A 20876-nucleotide genomic window follows, 5' to 3' on the forward strand; every position below is an offset into this window, starting at 1 on the left:
CATATCCTTGGGTGAGGATTTTTTTTAAAAAAAGATCCTATAGAAGATTAAAGGCATCAGAGCGATTTGGAGTCAGTGTTTATTGAGAATAAACTATGAGCCAGCTATTTTCAAGACCTTACTTACCTAAGTTTTTTCCAAATATTAAATATCTATAACGATTGATATACAAGATGATTTTTGGTGGTACACAAACTTAATGTTTGAATAGTTACATATTTATTTAATGAACTAGTAGAAAAATTTACAGCAAGCATTTCAAATTCATGATTTCTTAGATTGCATTGGTTAGGATGAGGCTAAAGTATTTTTTTAAAGTAAATTTAAAGTAAATAAAATATTAAGGAAATAATGGTATGAATGACATACCATATGGCAGAAATTGCAAAGTGTTACACAAATGCCTAAAGTTTGAAAAACACTTCTTTATCTCTTTTAACCCTCTTCACATTTTTTACACATGAGGAAACAGGACCAAAGGGGAGAGACTTGGCAAGGGTCACATGGTTTTAAAGAGATAGAGCAGGGATTTGAATCAAATTCCCATTTGATTCCAAATCCATTGCTCTTTACAATTCATTTCAGCAGCATCCAACAGCTACGTGAGATATAGAAGGCTGATTGAAATATCGATCCCGTATTTAATTGGAGCTTGTTTACTTAGCTACTATTACATGCCAAGCAGTGTGCTAGGTTATGATGGGGGAAGGGGAGTGAGATACAAAGATGACCATGACATGAGCCCAGACTTTCAAAAAATTGTAGTCTGGCAGGAATCTATAATAATAAAAGCGTAATATGCTAATTAGACCGGACATCTGAACAACCTTCCAGATGTCCTTCCAGATGACCTTCTGGATGAAGCTGGGGGCTGTGAGGGCCAAGGCAAGCCACTGCGGCTTCGAGGGCTGAGCCCTTTGCACGAATTTCGTGCATCAGGCCTCTAGTTGTAGTCATAAATGAAAGGAACACTGTGTGTATTCTGGGAATAGTGAGTAATTTTGGCTTAAACACAGAATGTGTGATGGGAATGGAAGGGGATGGCCTGGAAATGTAGGGTAGTGCCCACCTGTAAACAATATGAATGCGAAACTAAGGCTTTTAAAATATATTTTATTGATTTTTTACAGAGAGGAAGGGAGCGGGATAGAGAAACATCGACCAGCCACCTCCTGCACACCCCCCACTGGGGATGTGCCCGCAACCAAGGCACATGCCCCTGACCGGAACCGAACCCGGGACCCTTCAGTCCTCAGGCCAACGCTCTATCTACTGAGCCAAACCGGTCAGGGCCGAAACTAAGGCTTTTAGATCCTATCCTCCAGGACCCAGAGTAGGCAGTGAGCATTGATTGGCATAGAGCATTGGCAGTGGGGATGGAGATACTGGAATAAGAAACCTGGAGGCAGAATTCCCTTGGCTTGGTAACCAGTTGGATACAGGGCGTGAGGTCAGGGGATGAGGGCTCTGAAGGGTTTTGTTCTTGGCTGATGATACCCAGCATGCACCGCAAGAGGAAGCTGAAACCCTTTTACCGTTGCTCCCTGCAGGCCTGTGACCCCGGGCTGTCTCGGACATGTGACCAGAATATCTATCTAAGTGGCCAGTGTTACCTCTTCCACCAGAACCTGAAGGGCCCTGTGCTGCAGGGGCGGCCTGGCTATCAGGGTAAGGACCTGGGGACGCAGTGGGTAAACATGCCTGCAAGTGGCTGGCCATCCATGGGCACCAGCGTGGGCAGCCCAACATCAGGGACACTTCACCAAATCCCTCTGTTTCTGGCTTCCGTAGAGTGTATCAAGGGCAACGTAGACCTGGTGTTCCTGTTCGACGGCTCAGGGAGCTTGCAGCAAGATGAATTTCAGAAAATCGTGGCCTTCATGAAGGATGTGATGAAGAAACTCAGCAACTCTTCCTACCAGGTAAGTATATTAGCCAGGATTCCTGGTTATCGGTGCCTCCTTAAGGCATAAAGGGAAATTTTAGTACGTCTAGGAAATTTTAGGTGTTTCCAGGCCCTAAGGGCATGGCTAGGTATAATTGGACCTCTGGAAGGGACACGAACAAGGAATAGAAAGCTTCTAGAATTTCCTCTAGTTCTCATTTCTGTTTCTTTTTTACTTTTGCCTCCCTTTTCGCTTTCTCTCTCTCTGTGTGTAGAATGGCTCCCTCAGCTTCTTTGGATCACATGGGCCTGTGGAAAGTTCTTAAGTTCACACGTTAAAGTTTCAGGAGGTTGGTTCAACCAACCCCTCCCACTGAAAATTCCAAATTCTCAGAGAAAAAATTATTGGCCTAGCCTCAGTCAAGCGGCTATCCTTGGCTCAGCCAACTGTACCCTATTTAGCAGGGTCACTCAGAAGAAGAGCTACTGGGAACCAGTTCTGTAGGTGAGGTAGGCAGACCCAGAGAACTGGAGCTCAACAGACAGCACTACATAAAGAGTCAGAGATTTATTTAATTTTATTTTGTGTCTGTTTATTTTCAAAAGAATGATTCGAGGCAGGGCAGTGGAGTTGGGTGGCCCAAGTCCTGGATAAGAAGTAGAGATTGGAGCCAGGCCGGCCGGCGTGGCTCCGTGTTTGAATGTCAACCCATGAACAAGGAGGTCACGGTTGGATTCCCGGTCAGGGCACATGCCTGGGTTGCAGGCTCCATTCCCGGTAGGGGATGTGCAGGAGGTGGCCAATTGATGATTCTCTCTCATCATTGATGTTTCTATTTCTCTTTTCCTCTCCCTTCCTCTCTCTGAGATCAATGAAAGCATAAAAGAAAAAGAAGTAGAGATTGGAGCAGACGAGTGAGAAGGCTGATATAACATCTCATTTCTTCCTTCTTCTTATAGTTTGCTGCTGTTCAGTTTTCCACGATCTTCAAAACAGAATTTACTTTCTTGGATTATGTTAATCAGAAGAACCCTGATGTGCTGCTGGGCAAAGCAAAACATATGGGCCAGCTGACCAACACCTTCGGTGCCATAAACTATGTCGCGTGAGTTCCCTTTGGCAGGAGAGAGCCCATCTGTCAGTCGTTCTGTGCGCACTGGCTTCTTTAAGTTGGGGTGTAGAACCCAACAGGTGGGTGCAGCAAGGGGCAGGTTATGGTAAGAACTCAAGGCTCTGGGTTGTAAGAGAAGTTGACTTTAATGGACTAAATCCCAAGGGAGGCTGCAGGGGTACTCATGAGCCTCTGGGACAGGGAGCATGGCCAGGCCTCACGAGGGACCGGAGCCAGGACTCAGAAAGCGATTGTGAACCACGGCAGCCACAGCAGAGTCACTTCTTAGACAGGAATCAGCTTTGAAGTCAGCCCATGAACAAAAATCTCAAATACTCAGAATTATCCTTGAATTGTTCATAAAATTCAATATGTCCAAGTCCCATACTGGAAACTAGTCTATCTCGATTTACTACAGAAAAAATTTTTCCCCAGCTGGATCAGATTGCTGTGTTTAAATTGAGACCTAAATGGATGAAGCAGGGTTGTGTCAAAGGGCCACATTGTATATTTTTTACAGACCTATTTTTAAACATTAGGCTGGCCATGGAAACTGAGAGCAATTTGAGGAAGAAGAGAATTACATCTCCTCTCCCATGTTCCCCTGGATAGACACTCAAGTTGAGTGAAATAGCCAGATGGGTCTCCTATACTATCACACTTCTCTCCTCTGCATTTCTTTGCCAAGGATGTAGAGTTGGATTTGCACAAGTTGAACATGCGTGTGATACATCCCAGGGCTCTGCATGCGTGTTTCTAGCTCTTTCCTTCTGGGGCTTGCTTGACCTGTCATTAGCCACTTCATTCTTTTCTCTCTGAAGACAGCTTTGGTGGGTACACAGTCAGGCGACATTCACGGAAAAAATGGCAGCTTTAGTTCCTCAACCTGAATTCCAGCCTCCAGGCGAGAAAGTGATTGGCTAAGCCTGGGTTAGGTCCACCCAGCCACGGCCTGGGTCTACTTTATGGTGCAGAGTCACATGACACAGACATGGATTTTGGGGTCCCTCCAGGGGAAGGGGGTAATTCTTAGAGAAAGGGGTCACCACAGGATGGGAAGACACCCTAACAGGTGTCAACTGTGGGAGCAGAAAGTCATGGAAATGGATTTCATAAATACTTCTTGACATTCTGGCTGTGTGCCGGGCAGTGTTCCAGATTAGGAGCTGGCAAGTTTTTTTTTGTTTTTTTTTTTTTCTGTAAAGGACCAAATAGTAAATATTTTAGGTTTTTCTGGCCACATACGGTATCTGTTGCATATTATTCTTTGTTTGTTTTTGTAACCCTTTGAAAACAAAAACATAAGCACACATTTTTAGCTCACGGACCATATAAAAACACGCTGAGGGCTGGCGTGGGCCTGCAGGTGGTTATTTGCCGTGTTCTAGGGGCCGGGACGATAGCAGTGAATAGAACAAAGAAAAATCTCTGCCCTCTTGGACCTTAACATTCTAGCAGAGGAGAGAAATGTCATCAGCAGGATAAATAAGTAAATTAGTTAATACGGGAGAAGATACGTTCGATTAAAAACAAAGCAATACTCAGTAGGAGGATCGGGGAAGGTTACGTCTGAGCAAAGACTTGTTGGAGTTGAGGAAGCGAGCCATGTGGAAACCCGGGGGAAGACCCGGCGGAGGGGATAGCAAAGGGCTGAGGTGAGATGCTCGGGATGTTCCAAGGAGAGCAGGGCACAGCGTGGCTGGAGAGAAGTGAGGGAGGGAGAAAGAGCACGAAGGAGGGCGGAGAGGCCACGGGTGTCGGGAGGAGTGGGAGGCCTAGTGGGGACTTTGGCTTTTCCTCTGAGTAAATGAGGCGTCATGGGAGGTTCTGAGCAGAGGGGTGATCATCTGATTCATGTTTTTAGAAAGGCTCCCTCTGGCTGCAGGGTCGATATGAGACTGTGGAGGGGGCAGGGAAGCCAGCTGGGAGGCTGTTGAAAAATCTGGATGGGGTAGAGATCCATGAACAGGACCCACGCTGGGCCATGTCTGTGTGGATGGAGGTTAAAGAAATAGTTTGCATCCAACATAGAAGTAGAGGTCTTGACAGCAGGTGTTTGGGGCCTGCCCATCAGGGCTCCTGTGTCGTTGGCGGCTCCCAAGGAACTTTTCAGCCCTCCTCCCGCGTCTCTCCTTCGCCTCACTGTGGCCGCTCTACGTGGCTCTCAGCTTCTGCTCCTAAAGCAGGTCCCGTCACAGTCAGGGCGTGTGGACTGGCGGCTCTTGGATTAATTGTCCGTCGCTGGTTCGCTGTGGGGTGGGGGAAGAGGGACAGATGGTTCCAATACAACTGCTCTCCCAGCAAAATCTGTGGGCGACCGATCTTGCTTCACGAGGAGGCTGCAGAGGGGCGGGACCTGGAGCCGGGGCCCGTCCAGTACTCAGTCCTCCTGTCCTGCTATTTCACATGCCCTGAGCACCTGCTCTGTCAGCAGCCATAGATGCAGCAGCAAAGTAAACATGGCCCTTTCCTTGAGGGACTCATGTCCGTGCGTTTGGGGGAAAATTGACACAGAAATCAGTTACTTCACTTCCCGGGAGACTTGCTGCAGCAGAAACCTACCGGCCTGCTCAGGACGAGTGACTTTCCAGTTTTCTTTGGCCATGGAACCCCCCCCCCCCGCCCCGGGAAATCTCACCTAAATCACCAACATATCTGATGGGAGATAGTTGCCACGTGGTTGAAATGGAGGGTAGGATGCCCAGGTCTCCCCTCACGGAGCCTCCCCTTCCCACTGATGGGTTCTGGGGCAACCTCCTGGCTGCCCGGAACTCAGCCGAAGGTACTGGCTGAGGAGAGGTGTGGCAGCAAGGACAAGGAGGGAGGCTCAGAAGAGAACTTGGCAGCTGGGAATCGCTGCGGGGGAGGGAGGGGGAGGGGGGTGGCGGGGGGTGGGGGGGGTGAGAAGAGCTTTTCATAATCAGCAGGGCAGTGAGTTAATGAGAGGGGGCGGGGTGAGGGAGACTTCATATGATTTGGGGGAGTCTCTCACATCCCGCCTCCTTAAATACAGGACCCAGGTCTTCCGGAAGGAACTTGGGGCGCGGCCAGATGCCAGCAAAGTGCTTATCATCATCACGGACGGGGAAGCCACTGACATCGGCGACATCAGTGTGGCCAATGACATCATCCGCTACATCATTGGGGTATGGGCCCCGGGTGCCAAGCCTCTGCCTTCTTCCTAGGTCTCATCTTCCCTCTCCTGTTTCTGACCTGATTCCCTTTCTCCCGGGAGCCATGGTCCTGTGAAAATAGTGGGAAATTGGTCTGCGATTCTGGGGATGTCAGCACTTCTCTCTTCTCTCCCTCACAGATCGGGAAGCATTTTGCGACCAAGAAAAATCAGGATTCACTTCACAAATTTGCTTCAAAACCGGTGGAAGAGTTTGTGAAGATTCTGGACACATTTGAGAAGCTTAAAGACCTGTTCACTGAGCTGCAAAAGAAGATCTATGCCATTGAGGGTGAGTGGCAGGCCCTGGAGAGCTAGTTCAAGAAATGATCTACAGAAGCTCACCTGGGCATTAGGTTAGAGGCACGCTGACTAGTAGTAAGGGGCCCCTCCTCAGTGGCTGACGCAGAGCTGAGAGCTCTCCTGAAAAAGACCTCGGGCAGGAATTTAGGAGCAGCTCCTATTCCCTCTGAAATTCCTTCTTCCTCCTGAAGTTTAGCTTGGCCCAGGCTGAGGCCCAGGACTGAACTCTATCTTGCCGGAGTCAGCTGAGCCCTGTGGAATGACCATAATGCCTTACCTGCCCTCAGCTTCTTCATTTCCGTTATCCTAGGCCTCAAATGACTTAAGATGGGTAAGCGGGCTGTGGCCAATTGCAAGTAGCCCATAGGCCCTCTTCCTTGGTCCAGAATAGAGAAGATTTTGATTGGCATCAGCAGATGGAGGACGGGCCATGGGAGGGTATTTCCCCGGGAGGCCTCGTCTGCTGGAAGGGACATGGTTCCCACAGGGAAGGCGCCTTTGCTGGGCCAGAGCTTTGGGGTTCAGCTCAGCACGTTGGCGACATCTGGCCCGGCCCCCACAGTCTTGCTGGAATGCCTCGGTTCAGTGTCCAGGAAGTGGGAATGGGGGCGCTGCGGAAGCAGTGTGGTGTGTATAGTAGAACCAGGCAGACCTGCTCAAGAATCCGCTCTCACGCCGAAACCGGTTTGGCTCAGTGGATAGAGCGTCAGCCTGCGGACTGAAGGGTCCCAGGTTCGATTCCGGTCAAGGGCATGTACCTGGGTTGCGGGCACATCCCCAGTAGGGGGTGTGCAGGAGGCAGCTGATCGATGTTTCTCTCTCATCGATGTTTCTAACTCTCTATCTCTCTCCCTTCCTCTCTGTAAAAAATCAATAAAATATATTAAAAAAAAAAAAAGAGTCCGCTCTGCCTGTGCTGCGGGCCGCAGCCAGATCATTCTCCCTCTCTGAGGCTCCTCGTTCTCTGTTAAAGGGGGATGATGACGCCGATCTCACAGGATTGTAAGGTGTAACTGCTGTACTAGTTTCCGAGGGCTGCTATAACCAAGTACCACACAGCAGTGGTGAAAGCAACAGACATTTACTGTCTTATGGTGCTAGAGGCTAGGAGTGCGAAATCAAGGGGTCAGCAGGGCCATGCTCTTTCTGAAAGTTCTAGAAGAGCATTCTCCTTGCCTCTCCTGGCTCCTGGTGTTTGCCAGCAGTCCGCGGCCTTCCTCGACTTGCACTGCGTCGCTCAGTCTCTTCACGTTATCTCCCCTCTGTGCGTGTCTGTCTCTGTGTCTGAATTTCCCATTTTACAAGGACGTCAGTCATAGTGGGTTGGGGCCCACCCTACTGACCTCATCTTAACTTGATTACCTCTTAAAGACCATATTTCCAAATAAGGTCACATTCTGAAGTACTAGGGTTAGGACTTCAACATACCTTTTTTTAAAAATATATTTTTATAAGCATAACCAATGGACACAAGACACTGGGGGGTAGGGGAGGCCGGGGGAATGTTAAGGGTGGGGGGGAAGGAGACATATGTAATACTTTTGTAATACTTTAAGCAATAAAACAAAATTAATATATATATATATTTTATTGATTTCATAGAGGAAGGGAGAGGGAGAGAGAGAGAGAAACATCAATGATGAGAGAGAATCATTGATCGGCTGCCTCCTGCATGCCCACCACTGGGGATTGAGCCCGCAACCTGAGCATATGCCCTTGACTGGAATCAAACCTGGGACCCTTTAGTCCACAGGCCGATGCTCTAAACACTGAGCCAAACCAGCTAGGGCTCAACACATCTTTTTTAGGGACCACAACTCAACCCCTAACAACTGCTTAGCAACTTGCTCAGCTCTAAATTATAGCTCTTATTATCTGTAGCCCTTATCCTCTCTTCTGACCTGCCCTTACTCATCCTTCAGGTCTTAGTTTACTTATTTTTTAAAATATTTTTTTTATTGATTTCAGAGAGGAAGGGAGAGGGCAAGAGAGATAGAAACACAAATGATGAGAGAGAATCATTGATCGGCTGCCTCCTGCACGCCCCACACCGGGGATCAAGCTCACAACCCGGGCATGTGCCCTGACCACCAATTGAACCATGACCTTCTGGTTCATAGGCCTGACGCTCAACCACTGAGCCACGCTGGCCGCGCAGGTCTCAGTTTAGATGTCACTTCCTCTGGTAAGTGTTCAGGTGTAGTTTGAAGGTAGAACCGATGTGAGTTAGCGATATCTTGGAGATAGGACAGGGGGACAGGGAGGAATCAAGGTTTATTCCCGGGTTTCCAGCACGATTCCCGAGGAGGCGGGGGTGTCATCCGCTGAAGTGGGGAAGTCCTAGTGGGCACGGAAGTGGAATGCTGCGTCTCAGACAAGCTGATGGCAGTGGCTGGACACCCATCGGGGCTCATGGAGTGGAAGCCGCTGGCACACGATGGGCTTCCCTCGGTCCCGTCATGCATGTCACTGTGTTTACTGCCCTGGGTCTCACCTGCCCCTTAGGCACAAACAAACAGGACCTGACCTCCTTCAACATGGAGCTGTCCTCCAGCGGGATCAGCGCGGACCTCCGCGGGGTGAGTGGGGCTGAGCGGTGGGCCGAGGGCGGGCGTGGGCACGCAGCCGCCCGTTCTGACCCTGCTCCTCTCCTCCCGGGCAGAACCACGGCGTCGTGGGGGCGGTCGGCGCCAAGGACTGGGCTGGGGGCTTTCTGGACCTGCAGGCGGACCTGCGGGGCGACGCCTTTGTTGGGAATGACCCGCTGACGCCGGAGGCGAGAGACGGATACCTGGGTGAGTGCGGCTCCTCACGCCGGTTCATGTGGTTTTAGGGCCAGGGAGCCGCTCAGCCCGACTTTCAAACAAGTAAATGAAAGCAGTTAAGCGGCAGGAACGCAGAGTTTAAACACGGTGACAGCATTCTTAGCTTTTCCCTGGACAACCCCTCAGTTGGGTGTTAGTCATGCTTTTATTTTCCGTATTTTCTGAGGTCTTACAGCAGTGGTTCTCAACCTTCTGGCCCTTTACATACAGTTCCTCATGTTGTGACCCAACCATAAAATTATTTTCGTTGCTACTTCATCACTGTAATGTTGCTACTGTTATGAATCGTCATGTAAATATCTGATATGCAGGATGGGCTTAGGTGACCCCTGTGAAAGGGTCGTTCGACCGCCAAAGGGGTCGAGACCCACAGGTTGAGAACCGCTGCCTTAGAGCTTGAAGCTTTGCCCCTCCCAGGGCAGCTCATCCCCACAGAGAGCAGACAGCAGGCCTTCTCTGTGCCAGCCAGCGACCCTGAGCACCAGCTGCCGTTTTACCTAACTTCTTATGCCACGCCAGTCTCCCCCGACCTACGCATCCCAGGGCCAGGCACCGGGCACCCAGAGAAACCCCTGTGACCCAGAGCCTGCCGACATGATCAGGCTGTGCCGTCCTCAACTTGCTCAAGCTCGCCTGCCCGGCCGCAGGGGAGGCTCCAGGCTGCACTCGCCCTCCCTCCTCCTGCCTCCTTCCTGACCTGTGCTGCCCCTGTGGCCTGCCCACCCCCCCCCCTTTGGGGAGCTGTGAGTCAGAAGCGTCTCTCCTTGGCTGTGACCTCTGTGTAGTCACTAGTCGTTCCTCTACATGAAACCCAGGGACAGTTAGACAACCCGAGCGTTACGGGACCAGCAGCACCGCCCGGCTTCCTCCTGCTGAGTTTCCCGGAGCTGCGGTGGGTGCAGCCCCCAGCTCTTCTGATGTGGAGCGCGAGGCAGCGAGTGCGGCACTCCGCATCGCCCCGTGCCTCCGCCTCCGCCACCGCTGCCATCTTGCCCTGCCCAGGCGATGGCCTCTCGGGCTGCAGAGGGGCCTCGCCTTAGAGCTCTTCCCCATCACATTCATGTCGCCAGCCTGTCCCAAGGCGCAAACGGGCTCCCACGGCCCCAGACAGGGCTGCTTGCAGCTCTGCCTTCCCACTGGCCGAGAACCACCTGCCTCATGCAGGACCTGGGGCGGGGGGGGGGGGGGGGGGGGGGGTCCTTTATTCAACAATCAAAACACGAAGATCTTATTAAATTCCTCATCGGCACCTACTCTTTAAGGGAGGCTGCGCTCGGGGATTTGTTTCTTTTTCCTTTTTTCTGAGCAAGGCGCTGCTCTGAGCGCATGCAGGTACTGGCATACTCGATCTCATTTATCTTCACGACAGCCCTGTGAGTAGGGTTTTATTATCTCTAGTTTACGGCTGGAGAAACTGGAGAGGTAAGTAACTCGCTCGGGTCCCAGACCTGGGACGGGGAGCCCAGGAGTCCAGGCCCAGGTGTGCTAGTACCTGCACCACTGCCTTCAGGGTGGAGTTTTGTACTTTAACATCCGTGAAACAGCTGCAATGTTGCTCAGTAAAGAGGAAGAAATAACTCCAAACATTAATCTCCACCCACTACATGTGCGCGTGCACGCACACACATGTGCATACTTATGAATAAATTATGAATAAATAGAATCTTGAGTGCCTGTTACGCTACCATCCTTCAGATCTTAGTTCAGATAGCACCAGCCTAGTGCTAAGCGTTTTATATCAATGGCCTTATTTACTTCTCAAAAACCACCCTGTACGGTTGATACTATCCCCATTTTAAAAAAATCTTAAACTGAGGATATGTTTTTATTGATTTTTAGAGAGAGAGGGAGAGAGCGAGAGAAACATTGATGTGAGAGAGAAACATCTGTCGATTGCCTCCCATACGCGCCCTCTGACTGTGGATGGAACCCTATCCTTTTGGTTGGAGCATGAAACGAAACTCCGACCACTGAGCCACCCAGCCAGGGCAATCCCCATTTTTTTGGATGAGGAATCCGAGGCTCGATAGCTAGGAGGTAATAACATAGGGTTAAAACCGCGTCTCTCGGATTTCAAAGGGCGAGTTCTTAACCTTGTGCTTCAGCAACAGACATGAGTGAAGGGAGAGTGGCTCATGTGCCGTAGGCCCCAGACATCTCTGCCCGTCTCACTCGCTGTCAGCTGCTCTAAGCAGAGAAGATAAAATTGGGTCAGTGCCCTGCTTTCTGGATCAGAGCACCCCTATTGGCTGGCGCCTGCTCTGCAGACTCCTGGGTGCTTCCTGCAGCATCTCAGACATTTCATCAGTGCTGGGAGGGCGGGGCTGGCACCTCGCCACCGCCACCACCACCGCCAGCGAGGTGTGATGCACGAAGATAGCCTGAAGCCTTATCTTTAAGCAGGAAATGTTCCAATATTTGTGCGAACTTTGCATCCTTCTTGCTAATCTATCCCGTTTGATTGTGTTATGTATTTAAGAATGTAGTCTCCTTACCACCCCAGGTGAGCTGAGCAGCAGGAAGGCGCGTGGCTGGTGCTGCCACAGCCTGAGAAACGCAGCCGTGGCTGTGACCGGGACGGAGGGTCGGCGCCGCGCCCGGCACACGGCTCCTTTTCTCAGGAGGCCTCCTGGGCGTTTCAGGGCATCTTTGCTGCCGACCAGTTCCCCGGGGCCTCTGCCCCTCCCCCTGTGTCACCCTCCCCCAGCAGTCATTGCGTTGCTGACTCCAGGTCCATTCTCTCCGTAGGTTACACCGTGACCTGGCTGCCCTCCCGGGGTCTCACGGCACTGCTGGCCGCTGGAGCCCCCCGATACCAGCATGTGGGGCGGGTGCTGCTCTTCCAACAGTCGGGGGACAAAAGACAGTGGAGCCAGATCCAGAGAATAGACGGGACCCAGGTGAGCATGGCCCACGGGTGCCGCCCGCGGGGCAGGGCTGCTGTGCGGGGACCTCGCGCTGCCTCTGCACACTGCCCACTGCTGCGTGCCAGCCGGTGCCCAGCCTGTGCCAGCCGGTCACACCTGCTCCGCAGGACGCCCTCCGAGGCGAGCGTGGTCATCTCCTCTCGCCAGTTACAGAAACCGGACCTCGAGCAACCCCACTTGTCCTGGCTCACCCAGGCCCTGAGTGGGATGGACAGACTGTCCTTTGAGGCACTGGACGCAGCTGAGGAGACGGGGTCTCCTGCTCGCAGGCTCCTCCTCAGCCTCCTCCTCCCCCTGCAGGTCGGCTCTTACTTCGGTGGCGAGCTGTGTGGCCTTGATGTGAACCAAGATGGGGAGGCAGAGCTGCTGCTGATTGGAGCGCCCCTGTTCTACGGGGAGCAGAGAGGCGGCCGGGTGTTTATCTACGAGAGGAAGCAGGTGAGGACCGGCCATGGAGCTGAGGGGCGGGAAAAACAGATTTCCAGGCAGCCCAGGCCCCAGTTATTTGGAGTCTTGCCCTGTCGGATTGTGTGTGAATCAGACCTTCCGGACCACAGACAGGCAGGCGGCAGCTAGCGCTCACGGGGCAGACTGTGGACGGCCCAGGGCAGACCCTGCCTGTGTGTGAGCCCTGACGTGACCCTCACGGGCACCTCACACGGCGCTACGAGCCGTATCTGACGAATGCGAACTCCGCCGCTCAGCCAGGCTGGGACCTTCCAGAGCCACAAGGTCACCCAGAGAGCGAGCGGTGGAGCTGGGACTTGAGCCCTGTTAGCCGGGTGGCATCATTCCAGTTCCGAGGGACCACCGCCGGCGTTTCCTTAGTGTGCCTCACGCACGGAAGGCGCGCCCTGTGGAAGCTTGCCGAGTGACTGGGGTGGGCCCTGTCGCCTTGCTCCTTCCCAGCTGGGGTTCGAGGCGGTCTCGGAGCTGCAGGGGGATCCTGGCTACCCCCTTGGGCGATTCGGAGCAGCCATCACTGCCCTGGCAGACATCAACGGAGACAGGCTGACGGACGTGGCGGTGGGCGCCCCTCTGGAGGAGTGGGGGGCTGTGTACATCTTCAATGGGCAGCCCGGTGGGCTGAGCCCCCGGCCCAGTCAGGTGAGGTAACCTGCCTGCCAGGTAAACCCATTCCCAAGGGCCCGGCAGCCTCTAAGCCCAGACCCCACCCCACCCCGCCTGACCCCACTCGTCCCACCCTCCAGCCAGTCTTCCCAGCTTAGCATGACTTTCTCTCTTGGTCTCAGCGGATAGAAGGGACCCAGGTGTTCCCAGGAATTCGATGGTTTGGACGCTCCATCCACGGGGTGAAGGACCTGGGAGGGGACGGCCTGGCGGACGTGGCTGTGGGCGCCGAGGGGCAGGTGATCGTGCTGAGGTAAGACAGGACTCCCAGGCGCCACCGACAGTCAACGCAGCTTCCGTCCTTCCGACAGGTGCTGCGCTGACGGCTTACGGGCGCCGGCTCACGTGGTCTCCTCTCCACCCCTGGGATGGGTTCTCTTGTTACACAGGCTTCATGCCTCGTCCCAGGAAAACTGCTGTGTTCACAACAGACTAGGATTTGAACGCAGGCCTGTCTGACAGTAAAGCCTAGAGAAGCAACCGCATGTGGAGGCTCTAAACCGAGTGTCCTGGACTCAGCACTGCCACTTACTTCCCGGGTGATCTTACCCCGTCACTCAGCTTCTCAGGCCCTCAGTTCCCTCGTCTGAGAAATGACGATGAAGCCGCTGCCTTGCCCACATCTTAGCGTTATTGGAGATGTCGTGTGACATCACATAGTGAACAGATATTTACTAAGCAGCTACTATGCCTTCAATACTGACTTGGGTACCGAGTGTGGAAATTAGACAAATAAAAGTGTAATTGCAATTGTAAGTGCGGAGGGAAATGAGCAGGGCGCTGTGAGAGCGACGAGCAGGGGAGACCCACTGTAGTTGAGGGGCCAGAAACGGCCTCTCTGGGGAGGGGAGGTGGGAGCTGGGACTTGGGAGATGAGAAGGAGCCGGGCTTGCAGAAGTCGGGGTAGAGCTTCAGGTGGGAAGCCCAGGCTGTGAGGCCGGCCAGTGTTTGGTGCGGCTGGGACGTGCTCAGCCAAGGGAGGGTGTGCGGGAGAGAGGACGGGAGGAGGGCAGGGTGGTGTGGACAGTAAACGTTTGGATTTTATCGGGAGTATCGTGGCATCAGTGAAGGGTTATAAGCATGGAAGTAGCTCAGAATGATTTCTCTATTTATTTTTTTTAAAAAATATATTTTTATTGATGTCAGAGTGGAAGGGAGAGGGAGAGAGAGATAGAAACTTCAATGATGAGAGAGAATCATTAATCGGCTGCCTCCTGAACGCCCCCTACTGGGGATTGAGCCTGCAACCTGGGCATGTGCCCTTGACTGGGATCGAACCTGGGACCCTTCAGTCTGCAGGCCGACGCTCTCCAGTGGTTCTCAACCTTCTGGCCCTTTACATACAGTTCCTCATGTTGTGACCCAACCATAAAATTATTTTCGTTGCTACTTCATCACTGTAATGTTGCTACTGTTATGAATCATCATGTAAATATCTGATATGCAGGATGGTCTTAGGCGACCCCTGTGAAAGGGTGGTTCGACCGCCAAAGGGGTCGCGACCCACAGGTTGAGAACCGCTGCTCTATCCACTGAGCTAAACCAGCTAGGGCTGATTTCTCTTTCTGAAAGCTCACTCTTCTGTATGGAAAACGAAGACTGCCAGACGGAACCAGGAGTTAATGAGTTATCATTATCGTTGCAAGGGGACTCTGACGTCGCCGTCTGCTTTAGAGAGGGGGACCCTCTGGACTGTAGATGGGTTTGTAGGTCTGAGTGGGGATTGCAGTTGAGGCCAAGGGAGAGAGTGGTTGTTTCCTGCCCTGCAGCTCCCGGCCCGTGGTGGATGTCCTCACTCAGATGTCCTTCGCCCCCACCGAGATCCCGGTGCACGAAGTCGAGTGCTCCCAGGCAGCCGGCAGCAAGAAGAAGGAAGGAGTTAACATCACAGTCTGTTTCCAGGGCAAGCCCCTCATGCCCCAGTTCCACGGTCAGTGCTGTCCGCCTGCTCCCCAGAGCCTCTGCCCCCCCGAACCCAGGCCTATGGCCCCAGGATCCACCACCATTCAACTCCTGCCTTTCACTCCTCTCAGGACCCCTGGTTACCAACCTCACGTACACTCTGCAGCTGGATGGCCATCGGATTCGGAGCCGGGGACTGTTTCCAGGAGGGAGACGTGAACTCAATGGGAACATAGCCGTGACCCAAGTCGAGTCCTGCATTGCGTTCTGGTTCCACTTCCCGGTAAGGGAGCCAGCGAGGCTGCACCAGGAAGTGAAGGGTGGATGAGCTGAGCCGAGAGAGGCAGCTTTGGGTGCCAGGCTTAGCTCTGGGTCACAGCTGAGTCACGAGTCACTTTGATCTCTCTGTACTACCATTTCCTCTCCTGTGCGACAATAGTAATAACACCTTTAGCGTATTTCCTTCCTGTCCTTAATCTGTATACATGGGCGTTTTCCACAGGACTATGACTGTAAGGTACTTACCATTCCTTCCTACTCTTTTCCTATGTCGTGTATTAATGCTGCTGCCCAGCTTTCATAATTATTTGTCAGGACTACAGAATACTTAGGGGAGAATGTCACTATTTGCCAGGAACACATGGGCAGTTATTATTCATCTCTATCTCAGAAAAAGGTTTTTTAATATTGACTTAAACAATTGCTAAAACACCCAAATTCCATTCGCTCATCACAGTCCTGTGTAAAATAGGTTTGACTCAGTGGTTCTCAACCTTCCTAACGCCGCGACCCTTTAATACAGTTCCTCATGTTGTGGTGACCCCCAACCATAAAATTATTTTCGTTGCTACTTCATAACTGTAATTTTGCTACTGTTATGAATCGTAATGTAAATATCTGATATGCAGGATGTGTTTTCATTGTTCGCGACCCACAGGTTGAGAACCGCTGCGTCTCTTGAATATTTCATAAGAGACTCGGTATATGATTGGTGTATAAAACCTTGCAGTTGGCTTTATATATTTTATTATGGGAATGTTCAGGCATACGAAAGTACAAAAAATAGTTGAATGAACCCCCAAGTACCTCTCACCAATTATCAACTCAATTTATCACCAATTATCAATTATCTCAACAATTATCAACTCAATTTTATTTCATTCACAGCTCAACTAGTGCCCCTGTGCCTCCTCACAGACCACCCCCCCATTACTAAACTTGGAAATTTTACATATAAATTTGCCAGTGAAGAAGCTCTATGATATGCTAGAAAAAAATAAAGGTTAGACTTGGGAGTTGGAAATATTTGGGTTCACTTCCTAGTTCTAGTCCTTAGAAAAATTGTGTCACCTTTTTAGACCTTATCTTCCTACTCTTTAATGTGGAGGGTTGGTAAAAACTAGGTGAATACAATTTGAGTAGCTTCAAATGTCATGTCAGGCACTGGTAACAACAACTAAGACCCACCCCTGTTCTCAAGGAACTAGGCTATCCTATATAATAAAAGCCTAATATGCTAAGTGTCCAGTCATCCAGTCAGCTGTTCAGCCAATCAAAGTGTAATATGCTAATGATAGCTAAGGCAGCTCAACTGCTTGCTATGACATGCACTGACCACCAGGGGGCAGACACTCCGACCGGTAGGTTAGCTTGCTGCTGGGGTCTGGCCGATTGGGACTGAGTGAGATGGGCCAGACATGCCCTGGAGCCCTCCCGTGGTTCCTCCCCGGCTGGCCAATCTGGTGGTCAGTGGCTCAGCCACATGCCGGGCTGACGGCTGGCACACGCAGTGGCCAGCCTCTGTGGCAGTGCTAAGGATGTCCGACTGCGAGCGGGCCTAAGCCATCAGTCGGACATCCCCTGAGGGCTCCTGGACTGCGAGAGGGCCCAGGCTGGGCTGAGGGACACGCCCCGCAAGTGCACGATTTTCGTGCACTGAGCCTCTAGTTCTAGAATAGTCTTTTTTTAGTGCAGACTTTGATAAAGGTTGCCTGGAGCAGTTGGACAAAGATTCGGGGGCTTCCTGTGGTGGCTTAGCGATGTCTGTGTGGAACTGGAGCTGAGGAATGACACCTGGGCTGAGAAGCAACCCCGATGTGGAGTAAATGTATTCCCGCTACTAGTACGAAGACAACCAGTGACCAGCATTCCATCAGTTATAAAACCCGGACAAGGGGTGCATGTCCCTGGAAGTGTGGCAAAGGTTAAACTCTTGCCGTAAGCTGTATTCTTTTCACCCTCAGGTATGCATTCAAGACCTCATCTCTCCCATCAACGTCTCCCTGAACTTCTCTCTCTGGGAGGAAGAAGAGACACCGAGAGACCAAAGGGCGGTAAGGAGACATCAGCTGGGGGAATCGACAGGAAATAGAGGAGAGTAGAAATCCAATTAGCAACACTGTGTTATAGAGGAGTCTTTGGTTTAAGGCAATAGAAACCAAATATGGCTTACTTAAGCAGGAGAGGAATTTATGGGAGTTTGTATTTAAGAGAAATTTGGAAAAGCAAGATTGGGAAGAAGGGGAATCAGGGTGGAGGCTCTGAGGCTTCTCCAGGGGAAGAAATGATGAATGGACTCTTCAGGGCACGCATCTCATTGGTCAGAACATAGTCACATGGTCACACCTGATTACAACACTGAGAAACACATGTGGTCATGTGACCAGATTTTAAAAATGGAGGCTCTATTTTATTTATTTATTTATTTATTTAAATATATTTTTATTGATTTCAGAGAGGAAGGAAGGGGGAGAGAGAGATAGAAACATCAGTGATGAGAGAGAATCATTGATCGGCTGCCTCCTGCACACCCCACACTGGGGATTGAGCCTGCAACCCAGACATGTGCCCTGACCGGGAATCGAACCATGACCTCCTGGTTCATAGGTCAACGCTCAGCCACGCTGATCGGGCTGGTGGCTCTACTTTAAAGGTAGATGGGGAGGGAGGATATATGGGGACAACCAGCACTCTGCCATTGGCACTAATTTTGAAAAGCCAAGCTGTGCGATATAGGAGCTCAGGGTAGAAAAGTGATCTGCGGTCACTATGGTCAGAAAAAGACTTTCTGGGGAGGCCATTGTCATTGGGTCCTGCAGGATGAGTGGCTCTGGGTAGGTGGAGAGAGGAGAGGCAGAGGGCACAGCATGAGGAAAGGCAGGGGGTAAGTTCCAGGCAAATGGGAGGTGGGCTTGGCTCTGGCAGAAGGACAGCTGAGCAAGACAGAGGCCCTGACTGCCCATTTGGGGGCTGGCTGTGGCCCAGCGGGTGGTGGGAATCTGTATGAAGGTTGAGGTTGGGTTGGAGCCGTTGGCAGAGGCTGCCAGGACCCCTGCCCTCAAGGAAGTCAAGAGGCTGCTTGGCAGTTGACCTGGAAGCAGAGGAGGCTGGACTCTCTCTAGAACAGCGGGGCGCCAACCTCTCGGACCTCACGGGACCACCAGTGGCCCGCAGACAGCCGGGTTGGTGACCGCTGCTCTAGAACATACAACTGATAACCCATAAGATACTTCTGTGATCTCATTATGCTCAGGATGAAGTCCCAGCTCCCTCTCAGGGCTTGCAAGGGCCAGGGACCTGGGCGGGCTTCTCTCTCCTGCCCCTCTGACACATGGCCCTGCACAGGCACAGTCTCTCTTGCCTCGGGCCTTTGTGTGGACTGTTCTTCCCGCCCACCCCACCCCCGCTCCTCACCCCTCCATTTCCTTCCCTGGGCTCCCTCCTGCTCATCCTTTAGATTTCATTTGAGAGGCCATTCCTTCAGGAAAGCCAACCCCCACCCCCACGTGTGGGGTGGGATTTCCTCCTACATTTCCTCTACATGTCCCACCGTAAGCCTGAAGATGCCAGGTCGTTTCTCCCACCAGATTGGGAGGGCAGGAGTGTGTCCATTTGGTTCTTGGCGCATACCCAGTGCCGGCATGGGGCCTGGCCCAGAGCGGAAGCTCTGGAAATGTTGCAAAAACTGACCTTGATCTAGAGCAGTGATGGCGAACCTATGACACGCGTGTCAGAGGTGACACGCGAACTCATTCTTTTGGTTGATTTTTCTTTGTTAAATGGCATTTAAATATATAAAATAAATATCAAAAATATAAGTCTTTGTTTTACTATGGTTGCAAATATCAAAAAATTTCTATATGTGACACGGCACCGGAGTTAAGTTAGGGTTTTTCAAAATGCTGACACGCCGAGCTCAAAAGGTTCGCCATCACTGATCTAGGGAGCTGTTGTCGGGGGCTGGGGGTCACAGAGGGAGCCCAGGGGACATTCCTGCCAGGGAAGGAGATGGGCCGGGAGGAGCGTGGGCTGCTCTGTCAGGCCTGACCTCCTGTCCAGAGGGGGAATGGACACCCTGATCCGCAGCCTCCCCCCAGGAGCTACCCCCAGAGGACGGCTGCACAGAGGGCCTTGGGCTGGGTCAGGGGGTGGGCCCTGCCCTGGGAGGGGGTGGCTCCTGGGAGGGGCGACCACAGCTGGCCCCGCTGAGCCTGAGCCGCTAACCGCTCCTGTCACTCCTCGTGTTCAGCAGGGCAAGGACATCCGGCCCATCCTGAGACCCGCCCCCCACTCAGAGACCAAGGAGGTAAGAGGGGGGGAGGGGCTGACGGAGGGGCCAGCGTCACCCCCTCCTGGGTCTGGGGGCCTGAGCCTCCCCGCCCTTTCTCCTTGGCCTTTCAGATCCCTTTTGAGAAGAACTGTGGAGAGGACAAGAAATGCGAGGCAGACCTGGGGCTGTCCTTCTCCCCTGCAAGGTCTGTAAGGCTCCCCTCCGGCTCCACTCGGGAGACCCGAGTCCGCACTCGCTAGATGTGTTCTCTGGGCCTCCGTTTCCTTCCCTGCGGCTCTCCTGTCAGGGTTAAACGAGGCTGAAAAACATCAAGCCTGCGCGCAGGAGCTGTATCTGTGGGTTTATTTTGTCTGGACTTCCCGCCTCCGATCCCGCTTCCTTCACCTTAACCCCCGTGACGTTCCGGTCTCCCCCCAGGTCCAGCGTCCTGCGGCTGACCCCCTCTGCCAGCCTGGCCGTGGAGCTGACCCTGAGCAACTCGGGCGAAGACGCGTACTGGGTCCAGCTCAGCCTGCGTTTCCCCCGGGGCCTCTCCTTCAGGAAAGTGGAGATGCTCAAGGTGAGTGAGGAGGCAGGGCCCGCCCGGCTCCCTGCGTCCTGCAGCTTCTGCCGCCTCTGGACACTCAGGCGGGGCGTGGGCGCCGCAGCCCGCAGAGGTCTTCGGGCCAGGTTTGGGCTCGCAGCCCGATGGCCACCCTCAGGCTGTGTGGCCTGAGATACAAGGTTCTCCCTCTCTGAGCCTCAGATTCCACAACCAAAAAATGGGAATCTGAGAGGGTCCCGTGACAGAGGCTCTTGGACCTGCTGAGCAAGAGCCTGCGCCAGGGGCCCTGAGACCCAGCTCCGCCCCCTCAAGGTGACCAATGTGTTTTTGAGGCCTGGGTTGTCTTAAATACAACTTGTGTTTTTAAAATTGTTAGTACAAAAGTAATACATGATCCCCACAGAAACTTGGGAATTAGAGAAACATTTAAAGAAGATAATCACCCATACTTCTACAACTCAGCAATTACTACTTTGAATATTTTGGTATTTATCCTTCTGTTTAT

General features: G+C 52.3%; 1 protein-coding gene across 5 annotated transcripts in view; it reads left to right on the forward strand.

Annotated features, from left to right (window-relative positions):
* The window catches only part of ITGAL (integrin subunit alpha L), a 38556-nt gene that overhangs the window by 4789 nt on the left and 12891 nt on the right, over nucleotides 1-20876 (forward strand). For 3 of the 5 annotated variants that reach the window (XM_023744792.1, XM_014445918.2, XM_006103466.3), the window contains 17 exons: nucleotides 1551-1668; nucleotides 1792-1922; nucleotides 2846-2991; nucleotides 6011-6143; nucleotides 6311-6461; nucleotides 8978-9051; nucleotides 9135-9267; nucleotides 12046-12197; nucleotides 12525-12662; nucleotides 13134-13331; nucleotides 13478-13608; nucleotides 15125-15285; nucleotides 15389-15540; nucleotides 17501-17590; nucleotides 19786-19842; nucleotides 19938-20011; nucleotides 20245-20386. In XM_023744792.1, the coding sequence (XP_023600560.1) occupies nucleotides 1551-1668; nucleotides 1792-1922; nucleotides 2846-2991; nucleotides 6011-6143; nucleotides 6311-6461; nucleotides 8978-9051; nucleotides 9135-9267; nucleotides 12046-12197; nucleotides 12525-12662; nucleotides 13134-13331; nucleotides 13478-13608; nucleotides 15125-15285; nucleotides 15389-15540; nucleotides 17501-17590; nucleotides 19786-19842; nucleotides 19938-20011; nucleotides 20245-20386 (2181 nt within the window). The remainder of the gene's footprint in view (nucleotides 1-1550; nucleotides 1669-1791; nucleotides 1923-2845; nucleotides 2992-6010; nucleotides 6144-6310; nucleotides 6462-8977; nucleotides 9052-9134; nucleotides 9268-12045; nucleotides 12198-12524; nucleotides 12663-13133; nucleotides 13332-13477; nucleotides 13609-15124; nucleotides 15286-15388; nucleotides 15541-17500; nucleotides 17591-19785; nucleotides 19843-19937; nucleotides 20012-20244; nucleotides 20387-20876) is intronic. The other 2 variants (XM_014445919.2, XM_014445920.2) reach the window with 1 other exon arrangement.

Source organism: Myotis lucifugus, unplaced genomic scaffold, assembly GCF_000147115.1.
Source record: "Myotis lucifugus unplaced genomic scaffold, Myoluc2.0 scaffold_486, whole genome shotgun sequence".
Classification (NCBI taxonomy): Eukaryota; Metazoa; Chordata; class Mammalia; order Chiroptera; family Vespertilionidae; genus Myotis; species Myotis lucifugus.